The 22,268-nt window shown below is 60.4% G+C and overlaps 7 protein-coding genes and 2 non-coding genes across 9 annotated transcripts; 4 read left to right on the top strand and 5 right to left on the bottom strand.

Annotated features, from left to right (window-relative positions):
* Positions 1-527: 527 nt before the first annotated feature.
* JDV02_007393 (uncharacterized protein) lies at positions 528-2,053 on the bottom strand (the record flags this gene model as incomplete). The annotated part of the gene is made up of 4 exons (XM_047988882.1): positions 528-926; positions 1,169-1,408; positions 1,559-1,822; positions 1,973-2,053. 4 exons carry the CDS (start codon positions 2,051-2,053, stop codon positions 528-530), a joined length of 984 nt encoding a protein of 327 aa, XP_047844880.1.
* Positions 2,054-4,231: 2,178 nt separating this feature from the next.
* Positions 4,232-6,946, bottom strand: GPA1 (guanine nucleotide-binding protein subunit alpha). Its single transcript, XM_047988883.1, has 5 exons — positions 6,710-6,946; positions 6,110-6,349; positions 5,655-5,997; positions 5,032-5,588; positions 4,232-4,970 (listed from the first exon to the last, which is right to left on the bottom strand). Exons 2-5 carry the CDS (start codon positions 6,225-6,227, stop codon positions 4,927-4,929), a joined length of 1,062 nt encoding a protein of 353 aa, XP_047844881.1. The 5' UTR covers positions 6,228-6,349; positions 6,710-6,946; the 3' UTR covers positions 4,232-4,926.
* A 5,056-nt stretch (positions 6,947-12,002) lies between these two features.
* Positions 12,003-12,098, top strand: JDV02_007395. Its single transcript has one exon. It is a non-coding gene; the product is annotated as a tRNA-Ser (tRNA).
* A 161-nt stretch (positions 12,099-12,259) lies between these two features.
* Positions 12,260-12,357, top strand: JDV02_007396. The gene has a single exon. It is a non-coding gene; the product is annotated as a tRNA-Ser (tRNA).
* An 864-nt stretch (positions 12,358-13,221) lies between these two features.
* Positions 13,222-14,170, top strand: JDV02_007397 (uncharacterized protein; the record flags this gene model as incomplete). The annotated part of the gene is made up of 3 exons (XM_047988884.1): positions 13,222-13,255; positions 13,328-13,428; positions 13,544-14,170. 3 exons carry the CDS (start codon positions 13,222-13,224, stop codon positions 14,168-14,170), a joined length of 762 nt encoding a protein of 253 aa, XP_047844882.1.
* Positions 14,171-14,607: 437 nt separating this feature from the next.
* Positions 14,608-15,402, bottom strand: JDV02_007398 (uncharacterized protein; the record flags this gene model as incomplete). Its single annotated transcript, XM_047988885.1, has 1 exon — positions 14,608-15,402. One exon carries the CDS (start codon positions 15,400-15,402, stop codon positions 14,608-14,610), a length of 795 nt encoding a protein of 264 aa, XP_047844883.1.
* Positions 15,403-16,878: 1,476 nt separating this feature from the next.
* KTI12 (kti12, chromatin associated) lies at positions 16,879-17,984 on the top strand (the record flags this gene model as incomplete). Its single annotated transcript, XM_047988886.1, has 2 exons — positions 16,879-16,884; positions 16,971-17,984. 2 exons carry the CDS (start codon positions 16,879-16,881, stop codon positions 17,982-17,984), a joined length of 1,020 nt encoding a protein of 339 aa, XP_047844884.1.
* A 129-nt stretch (positions 17,985-18,113) lies between these two features.
* Positions 18,114-19,450, bottom strand: JDV02_007400 (uncharacterized protein). The gene has a single exon (XM_047988887.1). It carries the CDS (start codon positions 19,278-19,280, stop codon positions 18,291-18,293), a length of 990 nt encoding a protein of 329 aa, XP_047844885.1. The 5' UTR covers positions 19,281-19,450; the 3' UTR covers positions 18,114-18,290.
* A 464-nt stretch (positions 19,451-19,914) lies between these two features.
* JDV02_007401 (uncharacterized protein) lies at positions 19,915-22,098 on the bottom strand. The gene has a single exon (XM_047988888.1). The coding sequence runs from the start codon at positions 20,916-20,918 to the stop codon at positions 19,968-19,970; it is 951 nt and encodes a 316-aa protein (XP_047844886.1). The 5' UTR covers positions 20,919-22,098; the 3' UTR covers positions 19,915-19,967.
* Between the last annotated feature and the right edge of the window lie 170 nt (positions 22,099-22,268).

Raw genomic sequence — 22,268 nt, forward strand, 5'->3', positions numbered from 1 at the left:
ATGCACAAGTCTGTCCGCCCTGCCCATGAAACCGTGATTGTACGCGGGTTGTGCCATTGTGTCGAGGCAATCTGAGGGAGCGTGTCCAATCTCACCAGCCACACGGTCACCGAGACTGGACCTGACACTAGGATGGTCAGGTTATAAGCTGTATATTTATGTATTGTATTTTATCTGTTGGAGCAAGACTCGACTATATAGGAGCGACAGGGTTGGCAATTCTTAGGAAAACCTTTAACATACAGGATGAAAAACCTAAGCGAAGGGTACGCTATAAGCTGTATTCACAGGCAGATACAAGTTTCTACTCTTCCTCCCTAGTTCCACTCCTCCTCCTCCTCCTCCTCGACCGACAACGTAGGCATTGATTCCAAGCAGGGGTACCCGGGTAGGAAGCCAGCTCCTACCGCACTCGGGAAGACCAAAAAACCAACCATGAAACGAGAGACGCTTGAGATCCCCCCCTCCATGAGGTCTGGCCGGCCTCTTGTCTTGTTGTTGTTTGGCTCGCCTGTTCGCTTGCCAGCCTAGGCCGTGAACGGGACCGAGCGGCGGGCCTTGTCCTTGCCACCATACTGGTGGCCGTTGACATCGGCACGCTCGGGGTGGGTGAAGCCGGGCTGAACGTCGGCGACCGGGGCCCGCCGGGCGACGCGCCTCTTGTTGTTGTTGTTGTTGTTGTTGTTTTTGCCGCCGACACCGCTGCCACCGCCGCCGCCGTTGGTGTTACCGGGAGTGCCCGTCGTTGGCGGCGGCGTTGAGGGAGCCGTGCCATTGGAGGCACCCTGCGGCGCCTGCTGGATGATGGCGGTGTCGCCAAAGGGGCCGGCCTTGTTGGTGTTTGTGATCTTGACGAGGCAGGCGTTGGTGACGGTGCCGACGGTGCCGGTGCACTGCATGCCCGCGGGAATCTGGAACTTGAACGGCTGCGTATGTGCTGTCAGCGCGCATCTGCCTGCCTGCCTGCCTGCCTATCTGCCTGCTTGTCTGCTCAAGCTTCTGTCGCCCTTGGGAGAGTAGAGGCATAGTAAGGAAGGGGAACTGAGGGCAAGTGGAGAGTGAGAGGAAAAGGAGGGACAATATCCACGGCCCCGTTGAGCTGCTGTTTCCGGTGTTTGGGAAAGAAGAAGGAGGAGAGGAGGGAGTCCAAGGCATGGAAGGGACGTACATAATCCTCATTGACGTTGACGGCACGCTTCTCGATGAAGCGCGCAACGAGCCTCGCGACGATATTGTTCTTGGCCGCGTTGCCGTTCCCTGTCTTCTTGTCCGAGTTCTGACCCTGGGTAGGCTTGATGTTGCCGTTCTTGCCAGGGACCTGCGCCCCAACCAGCTGCAGCTCTGTGCCCTGAGTGAAGTCGCCCTTTGCGGTCGGATCAACAACCGCCCTGATAGGGCCACCGCCGTCCTATTTGCCCCCCAAAATCGCGTCAGTGTCAGAGACCAGGAGCGCAAGTATCAAGAAGACTACAGAAGGCGGGGGCAGTCTCTTTGGGGGGTTCCTCTCTGGGCTATGGAAACGAAGCATCAAGGAAAGAAAGAAAGAAGACTGACTCACCGACGTTACGACGTGCCAGGTGCCGGCAATCCAGCCGGTGCCATCAGTCTTGACCTGGGGCATCGTGGCGCCGTCCGCCGCCATGGCCCTGGTGACGCCGCTCGCCACCGTCGTCTTGCCGAAGGCGGTGGTTTTGCCCAAGCCCTGGCTTAGGACCTTCTTGGGCAGCACGGGGGAGGCTTTTTCCGTCACGCTGTTTGGCCCCGTCAACGGGACACCGGCGAGGAAGTTGAGACCCGGCGCGGTGCCGCCCGAGTCTCCCGTCTGCAGTTCCAGGCTTGTCAGAAGACAGGGGGTTCTTGTCACAACCACGGCTCACATGTTATGATGCCGTGCGGGCAGTCCGAATATATCTCTCAGGAGGGCCTAGAGAGGGAGAATAACAGGGGGGGGGGTTGGTTGGTGGAAGCTCACGATGCTTGTTGGCTTGCCATGGCCCTTGACCAGCTGTGGGCAGACGGCAGCCAACGCTGCGACCACGGGGACGAACCGCATTTTCTTAATTCCCTCCGAGCAAGTAATGGATAGAAGAAGCAAAAGAAGGGCAGAACAATTGCCAAGCTCGAGATAGAAAAGAGAAGAAGCGAGATATACGACCCAGCGTATAGATGTGTTGTGAGAACCGGCACGACAGGAATAAAACTAAACAAGTTTCAGCGAATAATCGAAGAAGCTGATTCAACAACTGCTGGAGCTTGAAGGATAGCCGAGAATACCATCCAGGAGGGAGAACAACTCTTTATACCTCCTTTTTTCCTCCGCGTCCGCACCATTCGGGTAACCCCCGACATGTCGACGCCGATCCGGACCATGGCGAAAAGGTTTCCTTCCCGCGGCTCACATCCGGCTAGCTGTCCGCAGGAGAAGAAGGAGGGTGTGAAGGGAGTGCCGGTGCTGGATCGACCGGCGTTTGGTTTCCATCATCAGACTGGTTTCGAGGAGGCGGAGGTCTGGCAGCAGCACCAGCAGCAGGGCCGTCCTACCCGCATCCATGCCTCCTCCTCCTCCTCTTCCTCGCCCCTCTTCTTCTCCTTAGTGTTCTTCACCTCAGTCTCCAACTCCATAACAGCGCCTAGGCGGCCGTCCGTCCATGTCTCCGGGGTCGGCCTTTCTTCTCACGGCCGACCAGTTTCAAACTCCCAAACCGGTTTCGAGGCAAGGCAAGTCGGCGGCACCCAGCCCCCATGATCGCATGCGCTGCATGCCCCTTCGCTCTTTCGCACAGCAACCAGTGGCTCTCATGCAAAGTAGAGCGCGTACTCACGAGACGGAGAGCCCCCTTTCCCCAACTCTTCTGACATACTCGTGCCTTGGACAACATCCGATGGCGGGCAGGTCGACTCGGGGGCTTCAACCGTCCAAACGGTTCCGAAGCAAAAGTACTTGCCACCTTGTCTACCTCATACACTTATCTGCGGGCTCTGGCGATGCGCCTAGTAGCACAGAGCAGCACAGCGCGGCACGGCACGGCATGCCCGTTCGTGAACCGCCCCTGTCGGCACTCCCGCGTCCCAAAAAACCGCCGTGGCCAGCGATTCAGTCTCCATCGTCAGAACCTCGTTTCGAAGTTCAGCAGCAGCAAAAGCAGGGCCCTATACCGTCAGCGTAGTTCCCATCGCGAGCCCTGTCCTCCGACCTACCCTGGCATGGGTATGAGAGTTGAGGCATCGGAAACGCTCTAGGGCCCGCGCGCCAGAGCCCCCCCCCAGTCTTGAGAGCTCCTGGCGCGCCTAAGCCCACCAGCCTACCAACGTCATCATCTTCTTCTTCTCTGCATGACATGGTTTGAAGCGCAGGGGAGGACGTCGCTCACACCCGACCGTCGACCAGAGGTGGTGATGCGCTCAGTCTGGTTTGGTTTCGTTTCCATCTTCAGACGGTTTCAAAGCCCCTCCTTCGAGGCCTAATCATTCATGGGATCCCCCCACCTCTCTCTCCCCCCTTCCCCCCGTTTCCGCACGCGCGCGCTTCCCATCCCTCCATGGCAGGTTCCGAAGAGGGAGGGGCAACAACGAGGAGGGGGTGCGGCCTCGAGCCCTGGGTCGCTGCAGAAAGACAATGACTGAATGAAAGTGTGTACCCTTCCTTTTCTACCCATGACGTCGACTTGCGAACTCTGGGCACGGCATGCAACGCCGAGGAGGAGACGGGCGGTCACGGCGTTTCAAAGACGCATAACGGTTTCCCCCTTTCTAGGCCAGGCGGGCAGTGGTGAACCAGATCGGCAAACGAGCCGCCCCCGCTGAAGCGCCGTCCGTTTTTAGATTGCTGTCGACGGCGTTTTTGGCGCTGGCGCTGGCGATGTTGTCGGACTGCAGGCAACGAGAAGCCCAAGAGCACGCAAGACAAAAAAGTAATAGACTTCGCCATGCTGAGGGAGAAGGCGATACTAAGAAAGAAGAAGAAGAAGCAGCGGGCGACTCGCACAGCCGAGATTCCTCAGCTCTGGCTGGCTGGCCTGTTCATACCTTATTCGATCAAAACGGCAGGCGCTATCGCGTATGACTACAGTACCTATACCTGGTCGTTAGCAGAGCGCGGTGAGTCTCAGCCCTGACTCGCGACGACTGCTTTCCAGAATTACTTTATGACTGGTGCAACGGCACGTTTAGGCGCCGCTACAGTCGCCAGACGACGTGAGGCAGTACGCGTTTGGGCGCGCGAGGCACTGGAACCAGAATAATGTGACCTTGGGAGCCATGTTTAGAATACGGGCCGCCTCATCAGCCCGACCATGGCCGGCGCTATCTCATCCTCATGCTAGACAATGCCTGCCTGCATCCCTCGTCTCCCCTCGCCCTCGCCCTCGCCGCCGCCGCCGCCGCCGCAGACATTCGTCCTCCCGCCACTTCGGTCCACGAGTACAAGTTCGACTCACCAACGGAAAGGAACACGCGCAACAGGACACAAAGAATGTCAAAGAAAAGGTAGGGAAAAGGGGATTTCGTAATTAAACAAAGTAGATGACCGCCACCGTCGCGTCTTCTTGTCAGATGCAAGAGTCCGTTGCCCCGAAAAACCTCGCCACTGCGTCTCTATTTCCTCGCCCGTTCCAGCGCAGGGGCTTAACACTTGCCCCTGCGGGACGTCTCGCCGTCGAGTGCACTTCCTGCGGCTGCGCAGCTCCGCCAGACACCAGGCATCATGTGCACTCGAGCAAGACGCAGCGTCCGCGTTTCGATCCGTCAAGGAGAAAAGGTCGGCCAATGGAGCGGGTTGCGACATCTTTCCAGCTCCTCCGAAGCGCTGTTACGAGTACAATGAAAAGAAATCATGAGCCGTCTCTCCGTGGCCCTTCGGGTGGTCGTAATCGAGTCGGAGGGTATTCGTGTTTTAAAACAAGCAAATCGAGAAATGGTGCAAAGGTTTTAGATCAGGCCGCACAACCGAAGGTTCTCCTGGATGATGATGTCTAACACGCACGGTCAGTACACGTTTGTCACCTTCTCCCAGCACCGACCAGGAACACTCACCGTTGACCGCGGCCATAACAAAGCGGATCTGCGTGGTGTCCGTGGCGCAGGTGAAGTGGGTGTAGATTTGCTTCGTCTCGTGCTGGTTGAGGCTGACAAAGCGGTTGAGGATGTAGTCGCACGCCGCGGCGTAATCGTCGCCGCCCTCGTAGTCGGGGAAGTAGTTCTTCATCGGGCTGACAGGCAGCTTCTCCTTGAACCGATCAATCTTGTTCAGGAAGAGAATGATGGACGTCTTGATGAACCACCGCGAGTTGCAGATGGAGTCGAACAGCGTCAAGGCCTCCTGCATGCGGTTCACTGTCTCGTCCTCGAACAGCAGCTGGTCGTACTCGGAAATGGCGACGAGGAACAGAATCGTGGTGACGTTCTCGAAACAGTGAATCCACTTCTTTCGCTCGGATCGTTGGCCACCGACGTCGAACATACGGTACGTCAAATCACCAATAATGAAGGTGGTCTCGGTGATGCCCGTCGTCTTGACTCGCGAGCGCAGAACGTCCTGGTCGTTGGGCATGTAGTCGGGGGCAGCGATGCGCGCAATGTTGTCAAAGTAGCTGCGGAACGGTTAGCGCGACGGTGTCCCGCTGTCGACCAACGGCTACACGCGCGAGCAAACTTACTATCTCGCCGAGTCGTTGAGCTGGTACTCGCGCGAGCGCTTGAAGCACTCCTGCACGCCTCGGTCCTTCCACAGTGCCTCAATGGCGCCGCCGACCTCCGGGGGGAGAACGTCGCCCTCAATCTGGGCCGGCTGCATGAAGATGGTCTGAACATGGTACTCCATGCGCTGGTCCTCGAGGGGCAGCTCGAGCGACTCCATCGCCTCGAGGATGACACGCATCGACTGCACCGTATTGCTGAAAATGATTTCCTTGAAGGACTCGCGTTCATCGCGAGAGTAGCCACCCTCGTGGATGAGCTTCATCTGCTTCAGGATGGTCGACTTGCCGGATTCACCAGCGCCTGTAGTTTGGCCAAAGTCAGTGATTCGTATCGGCTGGGCAGGCAGAGTGACCAATGCGAGCGCACCGAGCGGTGCCAGGCGGGGAGAAAGAACAAAGCCAAGGGTACATACCGAGAAGCAGCATCTTGATCTCGTTGCGCTGCATCATCTTATCCCTCTTCAGCTGGTTCTCAATCTCCTCGTTGCGGGCCTTGCCCTCCTTCTCCTCGGTGCTCATGCCGCAACCCATCTTGACGCTTCGTCGACGGTGGCCGCGACGTGTCTTCTTTTAAATCGATAGGGCTCGACGACGGCGAGGGACTGAAAAGTGACTCGTTGACGAAATGAATGGACCAGAGACGCTCGGCAGAACTGCAGCAAAGCAGGCGGGTCAGCAAAAGGGGTCCGTCCGGTCCAATCCAGCAGGCGCTCTCGGTAGCGTCGCAGCGGGCGTCAAGGCCGAACGGGCGACGGAGAAGACAAGAGAGAGGAAGGGAACAAAAAAAAGCAAAGAGATGAAGGAGTGAAAGTCAGAGTATTCCCAGCTCGAGGAGAGATTGGAACCGTCGGACTGTATGTTCCGCGCTCGCATGAATGGTGCGAGCGAGAATCAGGGAAATGGGTTCGCGCTGCCGCCCGTCTCCCTGTCGAAAGGAGCAGTGGTCGGGGGCTCCGCCAAAAACGGGGGCAAACAGCCGCCGATGAGCTCGGCAGCACAGCAGAGGAACTTACCGGTCCGGATGAGATGTAGTACTCGCGTCGAGAGCCGCCAATCGACAAATGGACTCGAGTACGGAGACGGTCAGGAAGGGCGAGATGGCCGGGCGCGCTCGACGGGCGAGAGGTTGATTCGACTGTCTCGTCGAAGAGCAGTACTTCGCGACTGGATTGGAGTGCCTGAACGGAGATTGGGGGGAAGAGATGGGAGGAGGAGGTGGGAAAAGAGGAAGGGCAGGCTGGGGGCGCCTGGACCTCTCTCTAGCCAGTGATGGAAGGAGAATGGCGGGATAGCGAGCCCAGCCCAGCCAAACTCCGGCCGGCGGCGTTCATTGGGCTATTAGCTTCGACGGCCCTGCACCCTCACTTCAGTCCAATTCACCCCGGGGGGGCTGCTTTCAGGTGTCTGGCGGGTGTCGAGCGTGACGGTTGTGCTCATAACGGGCGGGTGCACGCACTGGGACGGTGGGTGGGTGGGCTCTCTCGTTAGTACCCGGTACCGCACTGCACCGTAGGCGCCCTGCAAGGTGCAAGGTACCAGGCCATAGCAATCAACAACAGGGAAGGGAGCTCGAGGGGGTAGAGAGTCCCCGTCGCGCAGCCGGATCCATCCATCCAATCCAGCTCCAGCGGGTCCCCCCGGCCCGGCGAGCTGCTGCACGCGCCCACGGCGGCGCTGTGCTGCACTGTGCTGAGCTCCTGGTAGGAGGACCAGCACAGGCGGAAACCTGGACGGTGCAAGGCCACTGGCTAGGGCGGGCGACGGCGGCCAGCTGCTGGTGGCCCGACTGGATGGCTGGGACCCACTGGCGTCCGACGGGTGGGAGACGCGATGCGCACAGTGGAACGGTACCTACCGGGCGCGCACGCACAGCCGCGGTGCCGAGGCGGGCGGTCCCACGGGGACTCATTCACAGGGCAGCCAAATGGAAAGGACGTGGACGCGCCCCTGACGGTCAGGTACCAACACAGTGTTACTAAAAGTACAGACAGACCAGAACAACCCCGGGCCAGGAGAGAGTGTGCAGCCCCAGGTGCAGCATGACCAGGCCGCCGCCAGCAGTGCTTCAGTCGCACCAGCAGCGGCGGCGCCGTCTCAGCAGCGATCCCCGGTACTTGGATGTCTGTACCTGAGGTGACCCTGCATCCCTCCCTCCCTCCCTTCCTCCCGCCCGCCGGCCCGCCACACTGATCTCCAGCGCCGCACGACGAGTTAGGACGAGGAGGAGGCAGAGCAGAGAGAAAGAGAGGGGGTGGGTGAGATTTTGCCCGGCCGTCGACAAGCACGGTCAGCAGCAACCTCCGCCCAACAAAGGAGAGTGACAAGCAAGAGTTGCTTCTTCATGCACGTCCGCGCGCCGCCCTCTGTCCCTGTTGGCTGGCGGGTCGAGGGCCCGCATGCCACTCGGCTTAGATGGCCGATCCGGGTCTTATGGCGCCTCGACCTCGACGACAATGGATGGACGGCTTGCTAGCACGAGAGGAAGTAGAAGAATGAAGACGCTTGTGCGGCAGTCCCTGCTCCGACTGACATAACGCCCATCCACGAGAGCGAGAAAGAGCGAGAGAGAGAAAGCAAAGGCGCCAATCCCCGGACTGGGCGACTCATGGCCATCTGAGGTCTCGCAGTTCCCCTGGCCATGCCTGGGCAACCATGTCTAGGGGCGAGCTAAAGGGGATGGCGGGTTCAACCGTCGCCGGCTAGCAGTGAGCTTCTCTTGGGACAGGTGGGTACAGGCGGCTCGTTCGGCTCCGTGCAGTGGATTGGGGGACCTGAAACCCGCACAAAGTACGGGGCACGCCTTACTCGCGTGCCTGGTAACTAAGTTACTAGGTACTACAGGTGCCCAGCGTCGTCAACGGCATCAATCCCCGTCTCGTGCAGAGCCCCGTGGCTGGACCGTTTTGTCGGGGGGGCAAGTCGGGCAAGGCTGCGCGGAGCTCATGCTTGGTTGTATGTGTGCGTGCGTGCGTGAGTGCGTGCATTCGGCGTCGGCGCTTGTGAAGGACGAGTCCGACTGGCTGGTTGTGGAGGGCGGCCCAGAGGCGCAGCACGAGAGAGCAACCTAAGCACCTGGCAGGGCAAAGCACTTGGGCGAGCAGTGGAAAATGAAGGCTGCTGATCGCCGGCAGTGTCAGCGTCCATCGGCACGCGGAGACTCGGGCGCCTAGCGGGCGCATGTACTACTACCTACAGGTAGGTAATGTACTACGTGTACTTGGTACGTGTACCTGCACCTGCAGGGCTCAGACAAACATGCCCGAGGACGCACATGGCCGGCCAGGGGACAATAGGTAAGTTGCTGAACCACCGCGGCGGTTCGTGTCGTTTCCCGAGACGAATGCGCTGGGTGCGCTGGGTGAAGGCAGCGATGGACACCTCAGGTAGGTACACCACGGTACGTGGCTGTGTACCTACCTAAGTAGGTAGTAGATAAGATAGTACCTCTTACCTTGGGCGGGTACGTTGGTGTCTTCTCTTCGTACTGCGCACCTGTGTCTTCTCCCTCCCCCCTTTTTTGCTGCACTCTGTTCTCGTCACAAACACCGCGCCACCCAGGGCATGGCAATCGTCTGTCTCGTCGTGAGCGGCACACTGTTTCGGCCGCGTTTGGCTTGCTCTGCTGTCTCTCTCTCTCTCTAAAGTACCTATGCAGGCCGCTTTCTTTGTTGCGCGGTAACTTGCGGCTCGGCTCCCCAGCTACTAACGTTAATAACCCACCATCCCACCAAGGAACAGACGGCGAGCGCAAGCCTGCGCCCGGGTCCATTCCATGTCGCCTCTGCCGCCGCCGCCGCCGCCGCCTCGCCGCCGCACCGCCACTGCAGGATCCACCCACCGCCACCTGCAAGCAATCAAGCAAGATGGCAAGCAAGCAAGATGGCAAGCAAGCAAGCAAGCAAGCCACCAGGTTTCCCCCCCCCACGGCCCATCAGTGGTCAGATCGCGAAACATCGCGAAATGAAGACCCTTGTCATATATGTCAGCGCAACAACAAGCGAGGCCTGGCGAGGACTCGTACGAACGCTGCCTGTCTCGCACTACTTTCCTTACCTTGTCCCCTGTACTGTACCGTACCGTACCGTACCGTACCGTACTACAATGCATCATATACAATCTGTGCCTACGTGTGCTCACACGTCCATGCACGCTTCATGCTTCATGCCTCATGCTTCTGCGTACACCATACTATGCCGCACAGTTATTGGCCATGAGCGTGCACGCCAGGCAGGGGAAACCGACCAAGATGATCAAGGAGGCGCACGCCTTTCTCCAGCAGCGAGACATGACCGATTGCCGGGCAGCCGGCCATGCCTGCCTCGAACCCCCGTGGTCGTCATGCGGCACTTGGTTGCAAGACCTGCAATTTCCCGGCTTACTCGCCCCCAGATTCCCTGTCTGCGCTCATTTCACCCCCCATCCCCACCCCTTCTTTCCTTCCTCTCCCACTCGAGAGAGAGCGAGAGATGCCTCAATATTCGCTGTAGGTACAATGTACTTCGTATATCTGCTACTACATCACTCGTGGCTCTGCGAATATAGCGGTCAACTATCGTTGTCTTCCACGCGCAAGAGGCCGTCCTCGACGCCATCGGAAGCCACGGTGACCAAGGACTGTGGTACGGTCGACGGGATAGCGAGTGTCGACAACCATGCGCCAGAGAGGACCTATGCTTCGTGATCAGTGTCTCGTTACATCTTGTGCGGCAGGCTGACGAGACTCGCGGGAACGGTGGCCCCCATCCTCTGGCTGCGTCGTCATACTACTACTGAAACTCGCGTAGCACCCCCTCCGAGGGCTAAGCGCGGGGGGCCCCTGCGATGGAAGGTGTCTAGAAGCAGCGCCCGGTGCTTCGCAGGCTACGCAATGCGTGAGACGAACATCGCGACGTGCCTCGCGTCCGCCTGGGCGGCCTCCTCGGTATTCCATGCCGGGGCCCGATGGCCGACTAGAGCAAGTCATTTTACTCTGTGTCTCGATGCGCGGTGGCACTGGACCGGACCGGGCAGTAAGAGAGATGCCGCATCACGGCCGCGAGTCTGTCAATCAGGACCACGCATCGACGGTTGTCGGCGACTCTGACCTCGACCTCACCCGTGTCTGTGAACGAGTATGTCATCGACATGCGAGCTAAACTCTTTTCTACACCATGGCTGGCTGTCGATTGGCTCTACTCTCCTAAACATGGCGCACAGCTCCGTCTAAACGGCAAATCGGCCGTACGTCCCCAACAGCATGGTTGGCCTCTGTGCGTAGTCCGCAAATATACTTCGTATGTATAAGGCGACTTGCCGAAGAGGAGGGGCTCGCCAACATCAGTTTGGGTGTTGCGAGTGGATGGGAGTCTGTGCTCTACAGCCTGGTCCGTGATTCCTAGTGCGCCCGGCCAGAAGACAAGGTCCCGGTTCCACCGAGTCCATGCCAAGTCGACGCAGCTCGCACTGACGACGGACACCCAGGCGTGGCGCAGATAACGTCCGCAAAAAGGGCCACCGACGTCAATCAACAAATCGACATATACTGTTCACGTAGCTTTCATGCCAGGTCGAAAGAGAAAATCCGGATGCCGTGAACGACGGAGGAATTGCCCAGACATGAAACGGCCCCGAGCCGTCCCGCAGTCGAACAATGCAACATAGTAAAGTGCAGGGTAGCCATCTTGTACCTACGACGCGGTGCCGCTTTCCGTTGTCCGAAATTGGCCACACGACAGACAGCAAATGATGCAATCTCCTCGAGCCCTCCTCGGATATTGAGATGGCGCGGGCAGGGGTCGTCATGCCACATGGCTCGGCGGTGATTTTCCCAGGGGTCCCGCAGGTCCAGCGCCGCCTCCCCCGCTTTTATTGATGCCAGCACCAGATCATGTGAGGGCGTCTGGGTCATCACGTCGTTTGCAAACGCCTGCGCGCCGTCAGATTTCGGGCGGAAGCTATCGAGGACCCGGGGGGCCTGGAAGGGCCTGCAGGAAAAAGGGTCTTTGATGGGCGGTTGGCGTGCATGTCGCCCCAGACGAGCTCGCCCTCGGAGCGGCGACTCTGGGGCCGTCCGTACCGGGTGCCGCCACACACCAGTGCGTACGACGTACGAAGATTGACATGGACAAGACCGATCGTCGCCGAAGATTTGCGAAGATCCGTAACTGCAGAAGCGATCTGAGACTGTAGCCCTCAAATTGGTAGTGATCATGTCGCTCTTCATCAGCCACGGGCCTTGTGCCTGGATGCACGGGTGGGGAATCGAGTGCAGCCCCCCACCTCTACTTACATAATTAACAACAAACCCCCAATTCTACAAGAAGCCTAGACACTTTGGCCGAGTGGTTAAGGCGATGCCCTGCTACTGCATACAGTTTCAAGGCATTGGGTTCGCCCGCGCAGGTTCGAATCCTGCAGGTGTCGTTTATTTTTTGAGGACCTTGGTCCTCTCATTTTTGCTTATTTTGTCTTCCAGAAGACCACCTCCGGGCCCCGGAGCCATCTGGACGGCATCCCGTGCTTTTCCGAATGACAAGCACAGCTGGCAGATGGGCTGTTTTAAGCACCGTGCAAATAACGAATCGGACACTTTGGCCGAGTGGTTAAGGCGATGCCCTGCTATTGCGCACAGTATATCAAGGCATTGGGTTCGCCCGCGCAGGTTCGAATCCTGCAGGTGTCGTTTTCTTTTTGTCGCTTGTGGACGACGTAGCTGCTTGAATTTTTTTTTTGGTGTTGCTGGATGATGATGGCTGGATGAGGAGTGACGGGGAGGGATTGTTCGTGGTGGTGGTACGCTGGTGTTGGTGGCGCTGTGTGTAACTTCCACGGCGCTGGGAGTAGATGGACATGTCGGGCGCGGGAGGGCCAGACAGGACAGAGAGGGACCGCCGGAGTAGGTTGCTTTTTGGGACCGGCGTGCTTGCATACATTGTATGAGTGCCTGCGCTTCCCGCGATGATCAGACTATGGAGTTTGCTAGCTACCAGCGGAGCATGGCTTTTACGGTGGATGCGTGGCGCTGCGCTTGCCTCGCCGGCGGCATCTTATTAGAGGTACTAAAGTTCTGTCCATCCGGGCCCGTGCTGGGGCCCGCCGAGCACAGGTTATTTATTAGGTTCAGCTGGCTCGAGCCGGCGGTGCAGGCGGTAGTGCGCTGAACGGAGGCCCCAAGGCACCCGGACGGGACCCTGGGGTTGCCGCCCGGGCCTGCCCTGCCTGGGCTGGGCTGCCCAGCCCTCCACGGGCTCCTCCGCGGCGATGCCGAGCGGGCCCTGAGAGATCGTCAAGAAGGGCCCACTTCACTCCAAAGCCACACGCCGCCCAACCCAACGCGCCTCTTGCCGACACCGCTGCGGTGGTAACTAGTGATACAAAGCAACAATTGCCCATCCGTGGTGCATTGTCGACCTCTCAACACCACGTCACGCTCTCTGACCGCCGCTGGTGTCGTCGCTGCCGCAGCCAGCATCGCTTGGATATCCCGATTGACCTCCCAGAGACGCTCCGCGCGGCGCGACCACCACCACCACCACCATCCTCCACCATGTCTATCCCCTTGACGAGACTGGGCGGCCGAGGTTTGTCGCGCCTTGTTCCTGACGCGCAAATGCGGGACGCGCGCTCGGGTGGCTGACTGTTTTCTCTCGCAGCCCTGCACTCTGGCGACAATGACGACGTCGAGCGCGAGTACGACCGCCTGCGAGATGCGGCGCGCGCCGAGGCCGCGAAGCGCAACTCGTGCTTCGAGCGGGTATGCGATCCCGACGAATCCCTGTCCTTCCTTTTTCTCGCGACGACAGTGCGGGGGCGTGGCGAGAGAGGGCAGAACACACAGGCGCTGACGCATTTATTTTCTCAACCCGCAGTCCAAGCAGGCGTACAACTCGGGCGACGGCGCCGGCGCAAAGGAGCTCTCCAACCAGGGCAAGATGCACGACCGCAAGATGGACGAGCTCAACCAGCAGGCGGCCGACTACATCTTCCGCGAGAACAACGCCCCCGGCAAGGTCCAAGGCGACCAGATCGACCTGCACGGTCTCTTCGTCGAGGAGGCGGAGCGCATCCTCGAGCAGCGCATCCGCGCCGACCAGGCCCGCGGCCAGACGCACCTGCACGCCATCGTCGGCAAGGGCAACCACTCGACGGGCCACGTGCAAAAGATCAAGCCCAAGGTCGAGGAGCTGTGCCGCGAGCTCGGCCTCCGGTACACCACCGAGGACAACGCCGGCCGGATATACATCAACCTGCAGGGCGGCGAGCCGATCCCGCCCCCCCAGCAGCACCATGGCGGCGGCGGCGGCGGCGGCGGCCAACATGGGTACCCTGGCGGACAGCAGCAGCAGCAGCAGCCGCATCACGGAGGCCAGCACGGCGGGCAGCAGCAGCACCACGGCGGACAGAACCAGCAGCAGGACGAGATTGCGCAGCTTGTCGAAAAGGCGCTGCCGCGGATCCTGCGCAAGCTGGAGAAGGCTTGCTGCGTCGTCATGTGAGTGGTGGAACTTGGGTATTCCGCTGCGTTTGGTGGCTGGCAGGATCTGATTTATGGATTCATGCACGAGGCTTATGGCGTACTTCGGGGGGTATGCGAAACGGTGGGCTTATGAGGGGGCATTGACCTCCCAATGAAGCCTCTGGGCTGCTGTGTCAAGACACAGCAAGGGCTCCTGAACATAATTGCACTTTCAAGGATAGATACCGATTTGGAATTTCTTTTATACCTGGCAAGACAAGGAGATCTATGCGTTACGTTTTTAGACGAACAAATACAATTGGGTATAACAAAATCGCTGGCTGCGATGATATGCGATGCCTCCGGTCCCCGGCCCGACGCCTCCATGGACAGCTCATGTGTTTCCTTACACTTGACACGGACACCCATTCCTTTCGACACTCTCGTTTCCTCCTAATTGCCAGTGTAGGAGCCGGTCTAGCGCGACTCCCGCTCGCGCAGCTGCATCTCCTGGTCGTCCTTTGGCGGCATCGGCGGCGCCTTGTCAAGCGTGAAGCCGAGCACCTCGCAGACGAGCACGACCACCATCTCCATGATGACGAGCAGGCCCAGGTACAGCCAGACAGAGGAGGAGACGCCGCCAAAGACCAAGAGGCACGAGTAGGCGAGGCGGGCGACGACAAAGGGCAGCGAGGCGAGGACGCCGAGGATGATGCGGTGCTCGCCCTGGGAGACGTAGCCCTGGTTCCGGAACGCGAGGAGGGCCTCGAGGCACAGCAGGGCGGTGGCGGCGACGAAGATGCCCGTGCCGGCCTTGCTGGCGGCGGAGTAGTCGATGCTGGGGCGGCCGTCGGCGCCGACGTGGAAGTCGGACTGGGTGCCGCCGACGATGAGCAGGATGATGCCGACGAGCATGAGGACGCCGAGCACGCGCTGGTACAGGGGCTTGACGACGACGTGGCCCTGGCGGTTGATGGAGTCGAAGACGCGGTCGAGCAGGCCTAGGAGCACGAGTATCAGGGGCCCGAGGCCGAGGCCGTTGAGCGTCATCCAGCCGATGTAGAGGCCCTCGTTGGTCGGGTCCGAGATGGTGGCCAGGCGCAGCGCGTCCCCGATGATGCGGGCCAGGGAGAGGATGATGAGGTAGCGCCAGCCGCTCGACTTTTTGAAGCCGTGCTTGATGCAGAGGAAGACGCCGCCGATGAGGAAGAGGGACCATATCGCGATGGAGGCGATGGCGATGTGGTCGTAGTTGTCGAGAGGCCGGCCCATGGTGACGATCGTGTGTGTGTGTATAGTCAGATGGTGTTGTGTGTGCTTTATCACGGGAGAAATTAAGGTAACGAGTGAGTGAGTGGTATGTGAGGGAGGTTGCTAAGTGTTGTGGTGATGATAGCAAGTCTTCTAGTAGTATCGAGACGAAGTAGTAGAGAGTTGTATGCTTTCTGGAGAGCTGTATTGTACGTGTGTCGCAATGTCTATACTTTGAATCCAAGTTCGCATCTGGACTCTGGACAACCGACAAAACTTATATACCGCTGCCTTGACGCCCATCTCGGAGCTCAGCTCGAATGGATTGTCTTCTTGGTCAACCAGTCGACGGGGCGTTCATGACGCCGCCACGCATCCGCTTCTCCATCACAGGGATCGCCGCGACGCGAGGGAATGAGAGAAAAACCAAAGAGACCCAATCGAGCCCTGCTGCCGCAAAAAGCGCACTCGTGGAAACTGATTCGACGCTTTTTGCCCTCCCGGCTCGGCTCACGGCACGCCAGAGCTGACGCCTCGCTGCGCGGGAGTCATCAGTCGCCTCCCACCAATGACGAGGTCGCGGCAGTGCCGAAACCAGCAAAAAACGGGGGAGGCGTACGAAGTGCCTCCTCCCATGTCGTCGAAAGGCTTTCCCAAAGGGGAAAAGGGCCCATGAGGCGGATGTGGCTGGCTGCTGTCATCATTGTCGTCGTAGGGCTGGGGCCGGGGCACGTTCGGTGCGGCTTCGGCTTGTGGGCGGTCGTGTGTGCGTCTGCGTGGACTATTGATTGACATTGTCTGCCCTACTAGTGTCAGTGTGCGCTGTGCCTGACCTGACCTGACCTGGTAGTTGATGGAAATCGATGCGAGCGAGGCGAAGCCCCCCCCCACCCCCCGCCGGCTGGCTGATGTCGCAGATCCCGCACGAACTGCGTAAGCCCATTCTGGCTGGCAATGCACTGACTGCCCCGGGGCTCCATATCGGCGTCGCCTTCCTGCCGCTTCGGGGAGGCCATCTCATGTGTCATTCGTGGACCTGTGGCCGATGAGCCGGGCCATGGCGTCAGCCTGGCCGTTGTTTGGCTGCCGGACGGGGGGCGCGAGGGAACGACGACGACGACGACGATGGTGATGGTGGATGACGGACGACAAAGGTCCGGCACTCGCAGCGCGCCGACTGCCTGGCCCTGTGCAAGTATGGAGGCGCTCGTAGGCGGCCTCGCACGCTGGAACAGATGGGCGGGAACCACCTGCACTTCTGCGCGCGGTACTAACCCATCCCCGGGCCATCCCAGTGCCCGGGCGTCGCGGTGTAGCGGCCCTCTCCACTGAAACCTGCCCCGAGCTGCGGCGGCTCCACAGCCCGGCGCAGCCCCGGGCAGCCCAACGTTCCACCGCCTGTTCGACTCCCCACCATCGTGACGACGACATGTCCAAACCCCCGCCAAAAAAGTCGAGATTCAACCTCCCCCGACCCCCGTACTTGCGCTGGTCGCAATGCCAGTAAGTCCACGCCCTGATTCCCAGGCTGAAACGCATCTCCATGTCCGCAGAGCGTGAAAAACCCCGCCAGCTAACGCCGCACTCAGCTCATCATCGTCACGGGGCTCCCGTCCTCGGGCAAGAGCACGCGCGCAAAGCAGCTCTACGACTACCTCGCCCAGCGCATCACCCCGGCCGACTCTTCCACTCCCGCCAAGTACCGCCTGCATCTGATATCCGACGATTCCCTCTCCATCTCCCGCGCCGTGTACGACCTCTCTCCCTCCAAAGTCCCTGCCCACACCCGCTCCGCCAATGCCTCCGAAAAGGATGCCCGCGCCGCCCTTTACGGCGCTGTCAAGCGCGTCCTCTCCGACAAGGACTTTGTCATCCTTGACGGCCTGAACTACATAAAGGGCTGGCGGTACCAGCTGCACTGCGAGGCCAAAGCCATGCGCACCCCCAACTGCATCCTGCAGGTCGGATGCGCCCCCGACAGGGCCCGCCGCGTCAACCAAGAGCGCCTGCGGAAGCGGCAACAGCCTGACGCCGAGAAGCAAGACGACGACGTGATACCCGAGGGCGACGCGACAGAGGCCTACGATCCGGGGAACTGGGACAACCTGGTGTTCCGCTACGAGGAGCCCAACCCCATGACGCGCTGGGACAGCCCCCTGTTCACCGTCATATGGGAAGACGACGAGGCTCAGACGCGCAAGACGTTTGACTCGCTGTGGGACGCCATGGCCGGCGACGCCAAGCCCGTGGTGCGGCCAAACCAGTCCACGGAGCGCCGAGGCCGGGACGCGGGCGGCGACTACCTCTATATGCTCGAGCGCGAGACGCAGGACATTGTCAAGAGGATACTCGACCAGCAGGCGGCCGACGGCAGCAGCGCAGAGGTTGTCGTGCCGCTGAGCGCGCCAGGTAAGCCGGACCTGGTCGTCGAGCTGCCGCCGGGCAAGAAGCTCGGCGTGCCGCAGCTGCAGCGCCTGCGCAGGGCCTTTGTCGCGCTGAACCGCGGCGGCATTGGCCTCGACTCGGTGGCCAACATGGCGGCGGACGGCCTGAGGGAGACGTTTGTAAAGTACCTCAACGATGCGTTCGAAAATGACGAATAAGACGAACAAGGGCACTTCTGCCGTGACTACCTAACATGAGTGGAGAGCGCGCGTCGGTCGCAAGGTGTCGACGTCGGTGACGAATAATACAAAGATGCGGGTATTGCATACTAACCCCCCTAGAACACCTGGACTCCCACCTGAACCGATACTAGCTTTGCCCCCCTTTCCCCCTACCTCCCGTCTAGAAGGCTTCTTTCCTCCCATCGTCAAGTCGAGGATGCTGCCTTCCGTCTTCCCGTTGACACAACCTACCTAACCAGCAATCGATCCCACGAGCACCAACATGCACGTCTGATGCTCTCTCTACTCGTCGTCCATGACGCAGGCGAGGACGCCCCACAGCCTCTGGCGATACATTGACTCCTGGAAGCGATTGACACGGTGCGGCCATTGGAGGTTCGGGATCGCGAGCCGCCTGACAAGGTTGTATGAGTCGACGACGGTCGAAAACTCCCATTGTGCGTCCTTGAGCCGCACCTCGACGAACCGGCACCTGTTGCCGATGAAGCGTCGCCTATCGGAGCGGAGAGGCGCGCCCGCGATGCGCTTGATGCCGTAGTCGATGAGCCAGATGTCTTGGGCCCAGTCGGCCGCCCGCCATCTCGCCGCCCCCTCGAGGAGAGTGAAGGCGGCCTCGTTGCCCTGGCGGCCGTCGCGGATCCACTCGGGACGAAGCTCCAGCGCGACGTCCCTCACGCGGAGATCCCTGGCCGTAATCGGATAGTTGAACATGACGGGCAGGTAGGAGCCAAGCTCGAAGAAGGTGATGGAGCCGTATTTGTGCGGCTGCAGGACGACGAGGTCGACCAGCGGACACGCCCAGTGCAGGGACCGGCCGGTATCGGGCGTCTTCTCGAACCGGACCTCCCTGGGACAGTACAGACTAAACTCCCACAGCGCCGTCATGCCCTCGTCCTCGGTGCCGGCACTGGCGAGCTTTACCTTGAGGTCCGAGGTGCGCTCCCACATGTAATTGCGCCCTACCGCCTTGTACGAGCTGCGGCACGCCAGCCAGAGGCCCGAGTCGATGAGGTAGGCCGACAGCTCCGGGGCGCGGGGGTCGACGGCGGCCGTCGGGGCCGCGAGGCGGTACTTCCAGGGGTCGCCCTGGGTCTTGGGGTGGGCAATGGCAGTGTCGTCGTCGGTGATGGTGTTGTAGATGGTGAAGAATTGCGCGCCCGGATAGAACTTGGGGTGGGGATGTGCGTGGCCGGCCAGTTCCCATATATGGTCCTGAATCTCCATGGGCAACTCCCGGAACTTTGGGAACGTCTTGCATCCCGCCGAAGTCATCTTGCTTGCGGAACCACCGTGCAAGGCGAGCAGTTGAGGAAACGTTGTTGAAGGGTGTGACGATCCGTTACGATAGCCAGTGAAAAGGGATTGGTTTTTCGAGCGGTATTGAGAAACGTGCTTGTGGTGGAAGGCTTTTTCTCTTTGGCCGAGACTGCGACGCGAGAAGGACGCAGGTCGATATATAAACAACGAGTGTTTATCCATGTTGAGGACTCGATCACTGTTGTGCAGGGGATGCGACCACAACAACACTTTGAATGATTGCAATGCTCAAGAGGCAAACTTTCTTGGAATAAGCTGCAGTCTAGTCAAGCCTGCAGGCGTGTGAGCCCAGGTGGGTGTGGTTGGTGTAGAAAGAGACAGTTCCACGGTGTAGCAACTGTGATGCAGACAGAGTTGATCGGTGACGTGAAGACTGCCTTCGTGGTGCCGTTGTTGGGACGCGTCCTGGAGGAGTTGGCAGGCATCAAGTCACAGTCAGGGGAAAAGATGCTTTGCGCCGTCTGTCACGTACAGGGAGGGATACTCGAGAGCGGAATCAAAGACTCTTGTTGCTCGTGACGACGCTGGAGCGAGCAGCGGCGGCGACGACACTACTCGAGCGCGTCCGCGCGCCGCGTAAACTTAGATACACGACATGACCTCGACCTCGACCTCGACGCCGCCCTACCCCGTCAGTCATCATCACATCTTGGACTTCGCCCCGTCGCCGCCTTCGCCGCCGCCGTCACCGCCGCCGCCAAAGTCGCCATGCCGGCCGGCCCCGCGGCTGAACCTGGCCGCGCCGTCGACGCTCTCCTCGGCCACGACCTGCACGCCGTGTTCGAACTCGAAGCGCATCGCGTCCTCGAAATCGCGCGCGCCGTACGCCGCGTAGTAGCAGCTCGCGCGGTCGACGCGCATGCACCGCTGGGGGAAGCGCAGCAGCTGCCTCGCCAGCGCCACGGCCTCGCGCAGGGCCTCGCCGCGGGGGACGACGCGATTCACGAGCCCCGAGTGCAGGGCCTCGGGCGCGCCCACGGGCCGCCCCGTCAGCACCATGTCGAGGGCGCGGCCGAGGCCCACGACGGCCTGCAGGCGCACCGTGCCGCCGTCGATGAGCGGCACGCCCCAGCGCCGGCAGAAGACGCCGAAGACGGCGTCCTCGTCGGCCACGCGCAGGTCCGCCAGCAGGGAGAGCTCGAGCCCGCCTGCCACGGCGTGGCCCGCGACGGCCGCGATGATGGGCTTGGAGGTTTGCATCCGCGAGGGGCCCATGGGCGCTGCGTTGTCGCCGCGCCGGTGGGCGTCTGCGTCGGGCGTGTACTCTTGGAACACGGGCGGCGGCAGTGGCTCTGCTGTCTCTCCTTTGCCGGTGGTGGTGGAAGCAGTAGCAGTGGGTGGCTGTTTGTGGTGTGAAGGCTGCTGCTCGGCTCGTCCCTCGGACAGCGCGTGCAGGTCGAACCCGGCGCAAAAGGTGTCTCCGGCGCCGTGCAGGACGCACACCTTTTGGCTCTCATCGCGGTCAAAGTTGGCAAACGCGGCGGCGAGGAGCTTCGCCGTGGGCGGGTCGACGGCGTTTCGGCGGTGCGGGCGGTTGATGGTGATGGTGGTGATGCCCTCCTCGGTCTTGCTCACAAGCACGGTGTCGGCCATGGTGGGCGGCCGTTCACGATCCGAGGTAGCCGTGCGATAGCGGCGATGGCGAACGGTGATTTTGCGATTCACGGGAATGTCGTCGTCGAGGGTTGTTCCTGATGATTCTTGTATCAGCGGCCCCCCCCCCCCGTGTAAGTCGGCCGCGGCTAATAAATAAGAGTGGAGAGCCTAGGCTGTCGATGCCGGCGTCGCATTTGAAGCTGTCGACCCCGCGTTTCGCTAGTCATGTTGTAGTAGGTACTAAGGTTGACCCGAGTTCCGTCGAACAGACCCCGTCGTCGATGGCTGGGCTGGCTGCCGTTGTTGCGACTCAACCTGCGTGGCCGTCTTTACTCGTCATAAGCAGAGCTCATGGTCTGCGCAGGCGGACAGAGTTTGCAGCATACGGCGCAGCTATCCATGTAAGCCGGGTCGTGGTCGCTACGGCCAATGTTGTCTTGAGTGAGGCTCTCTGCGGTGAAAATCATCACGACAAGCGTCGTTGCTACGCGCGGCAACGTTGGAGACAAAGCCATCAGAGTCGGGTGCCGGGCGCTCGCCATCACATACCGGCGTCGACTGGCAGTCACTGATATCAACGGACCATAACCTGATCTACTTCGTATCTTTATTCACGTGAATGGGCCAACCAACTACTTAGCTAGAGTCAATGCCGCGGCGCTTACAAGCAACCCGAAGTCTGTATGCACGCACACGGCTGGAGCTTCTTGCCCGACGACGGAGAGACGGAAACGGCGAGGGTGCCTGCAGGGAGAGGAGGGCGCAAAGACAAGCAGCCATCCAGGCGTGAGCACGGCCATGCCATGTCCATGCAGGGCGAACCGTATCGCAGTGGTGGGTGCAGACTCCAGAGGGCGCTCATCAAAGGGGAACGAACTGGCAGCATACAGTGAGTGACTGAGGTGGTTGTCTTTAAATGCAGTGCAGCACCATTGTCGTCCACGTGCTGCTGCTGCCGGTGATGTTTCAAATGTCCGGTTTGGTTCTTCGTGCCTTTGCGCCGCCTCGGGCCCTGATGGAGGTTGTTGTTTGGCGGTACCACAGCCTTTTGGCGACGGACCCAATCAATTCATCAATGGTGGCGGTTGATGCGGCTGCGCGTCCCTTTCGCTGCCTGGCCCGGCAGAGGTCCATCGCAGATTTCAGGTGCGCGCCGGCCTGCGTCAGCGTCAAAATGGTGGAAGGTCACAGAAGCTTCCACTTCTGAGGAGCCTTCTAGTAGGTCACTGCCCACTGGCCAGGTGGCGGCCGCTGCCTCCGGGCTAGCATGTAGGTACAGTAGGTACCACTGCCGTCGCCGCCGCCCAGACTCAGCCAGATGGTGCTCCCTGTTGGTGGAGGCCCGCG

The sequence above is a fragment of the Purpureocillium takamizusanense genome, chromosome 7 (genome assembly GCF_022605165.1).
Source record: "Purpureocillium takamizusanense chromosome 7, complete sequence".
NCBI classification, from domain to species: Eukaryota; Fungi; Ascomycota; class Sordariomycetes; order Hypocreales; family Ophiocordycipitaceae; genus Purpureocillium; species Purpureocillium takamizusanense.

Excerpts from the sequence above, each read along its gene's own strand:
- GPA1 (XM_047988883.1), bottom strand. The coding sequence starts at position 6,227 with ATGGGTTGCGGCATGAGCACCGAGGAGAAGGAGGGCAAGGCCCGCAAC. Across the intron at positions 5,998-6,109 it reads GATCAAGATGCTGCTTCTCG|GCGCTGGTGAATCCGGCAAG; the intron begins GTATGTACCCTT and ends GCCAAACTACAG. Across the intron at positions 4,971-5,031 it reads TGTTATGGCCGCGGTCAACG|ACATCATCATCCAGGAGAAC; the intron begins GTGAGTGTTCCT and ends CGTGCGTGTTAG.
- JDV02_007401 (XM_047988888.1), bottom strand. The coding sequence starts at position 20,918 with ATGGCCGACACCGTGCTTGTGAGCAAGACCGAGGAGGGCATCACCACC.
- JDV02_007400 (XM_047988887.1), bottom strand. The coding sequence starts at position 19,280 with ATGACTTCGGCGGGATGCAAGACGTTCCCAAAGTTCCGGGAGTTGCCC.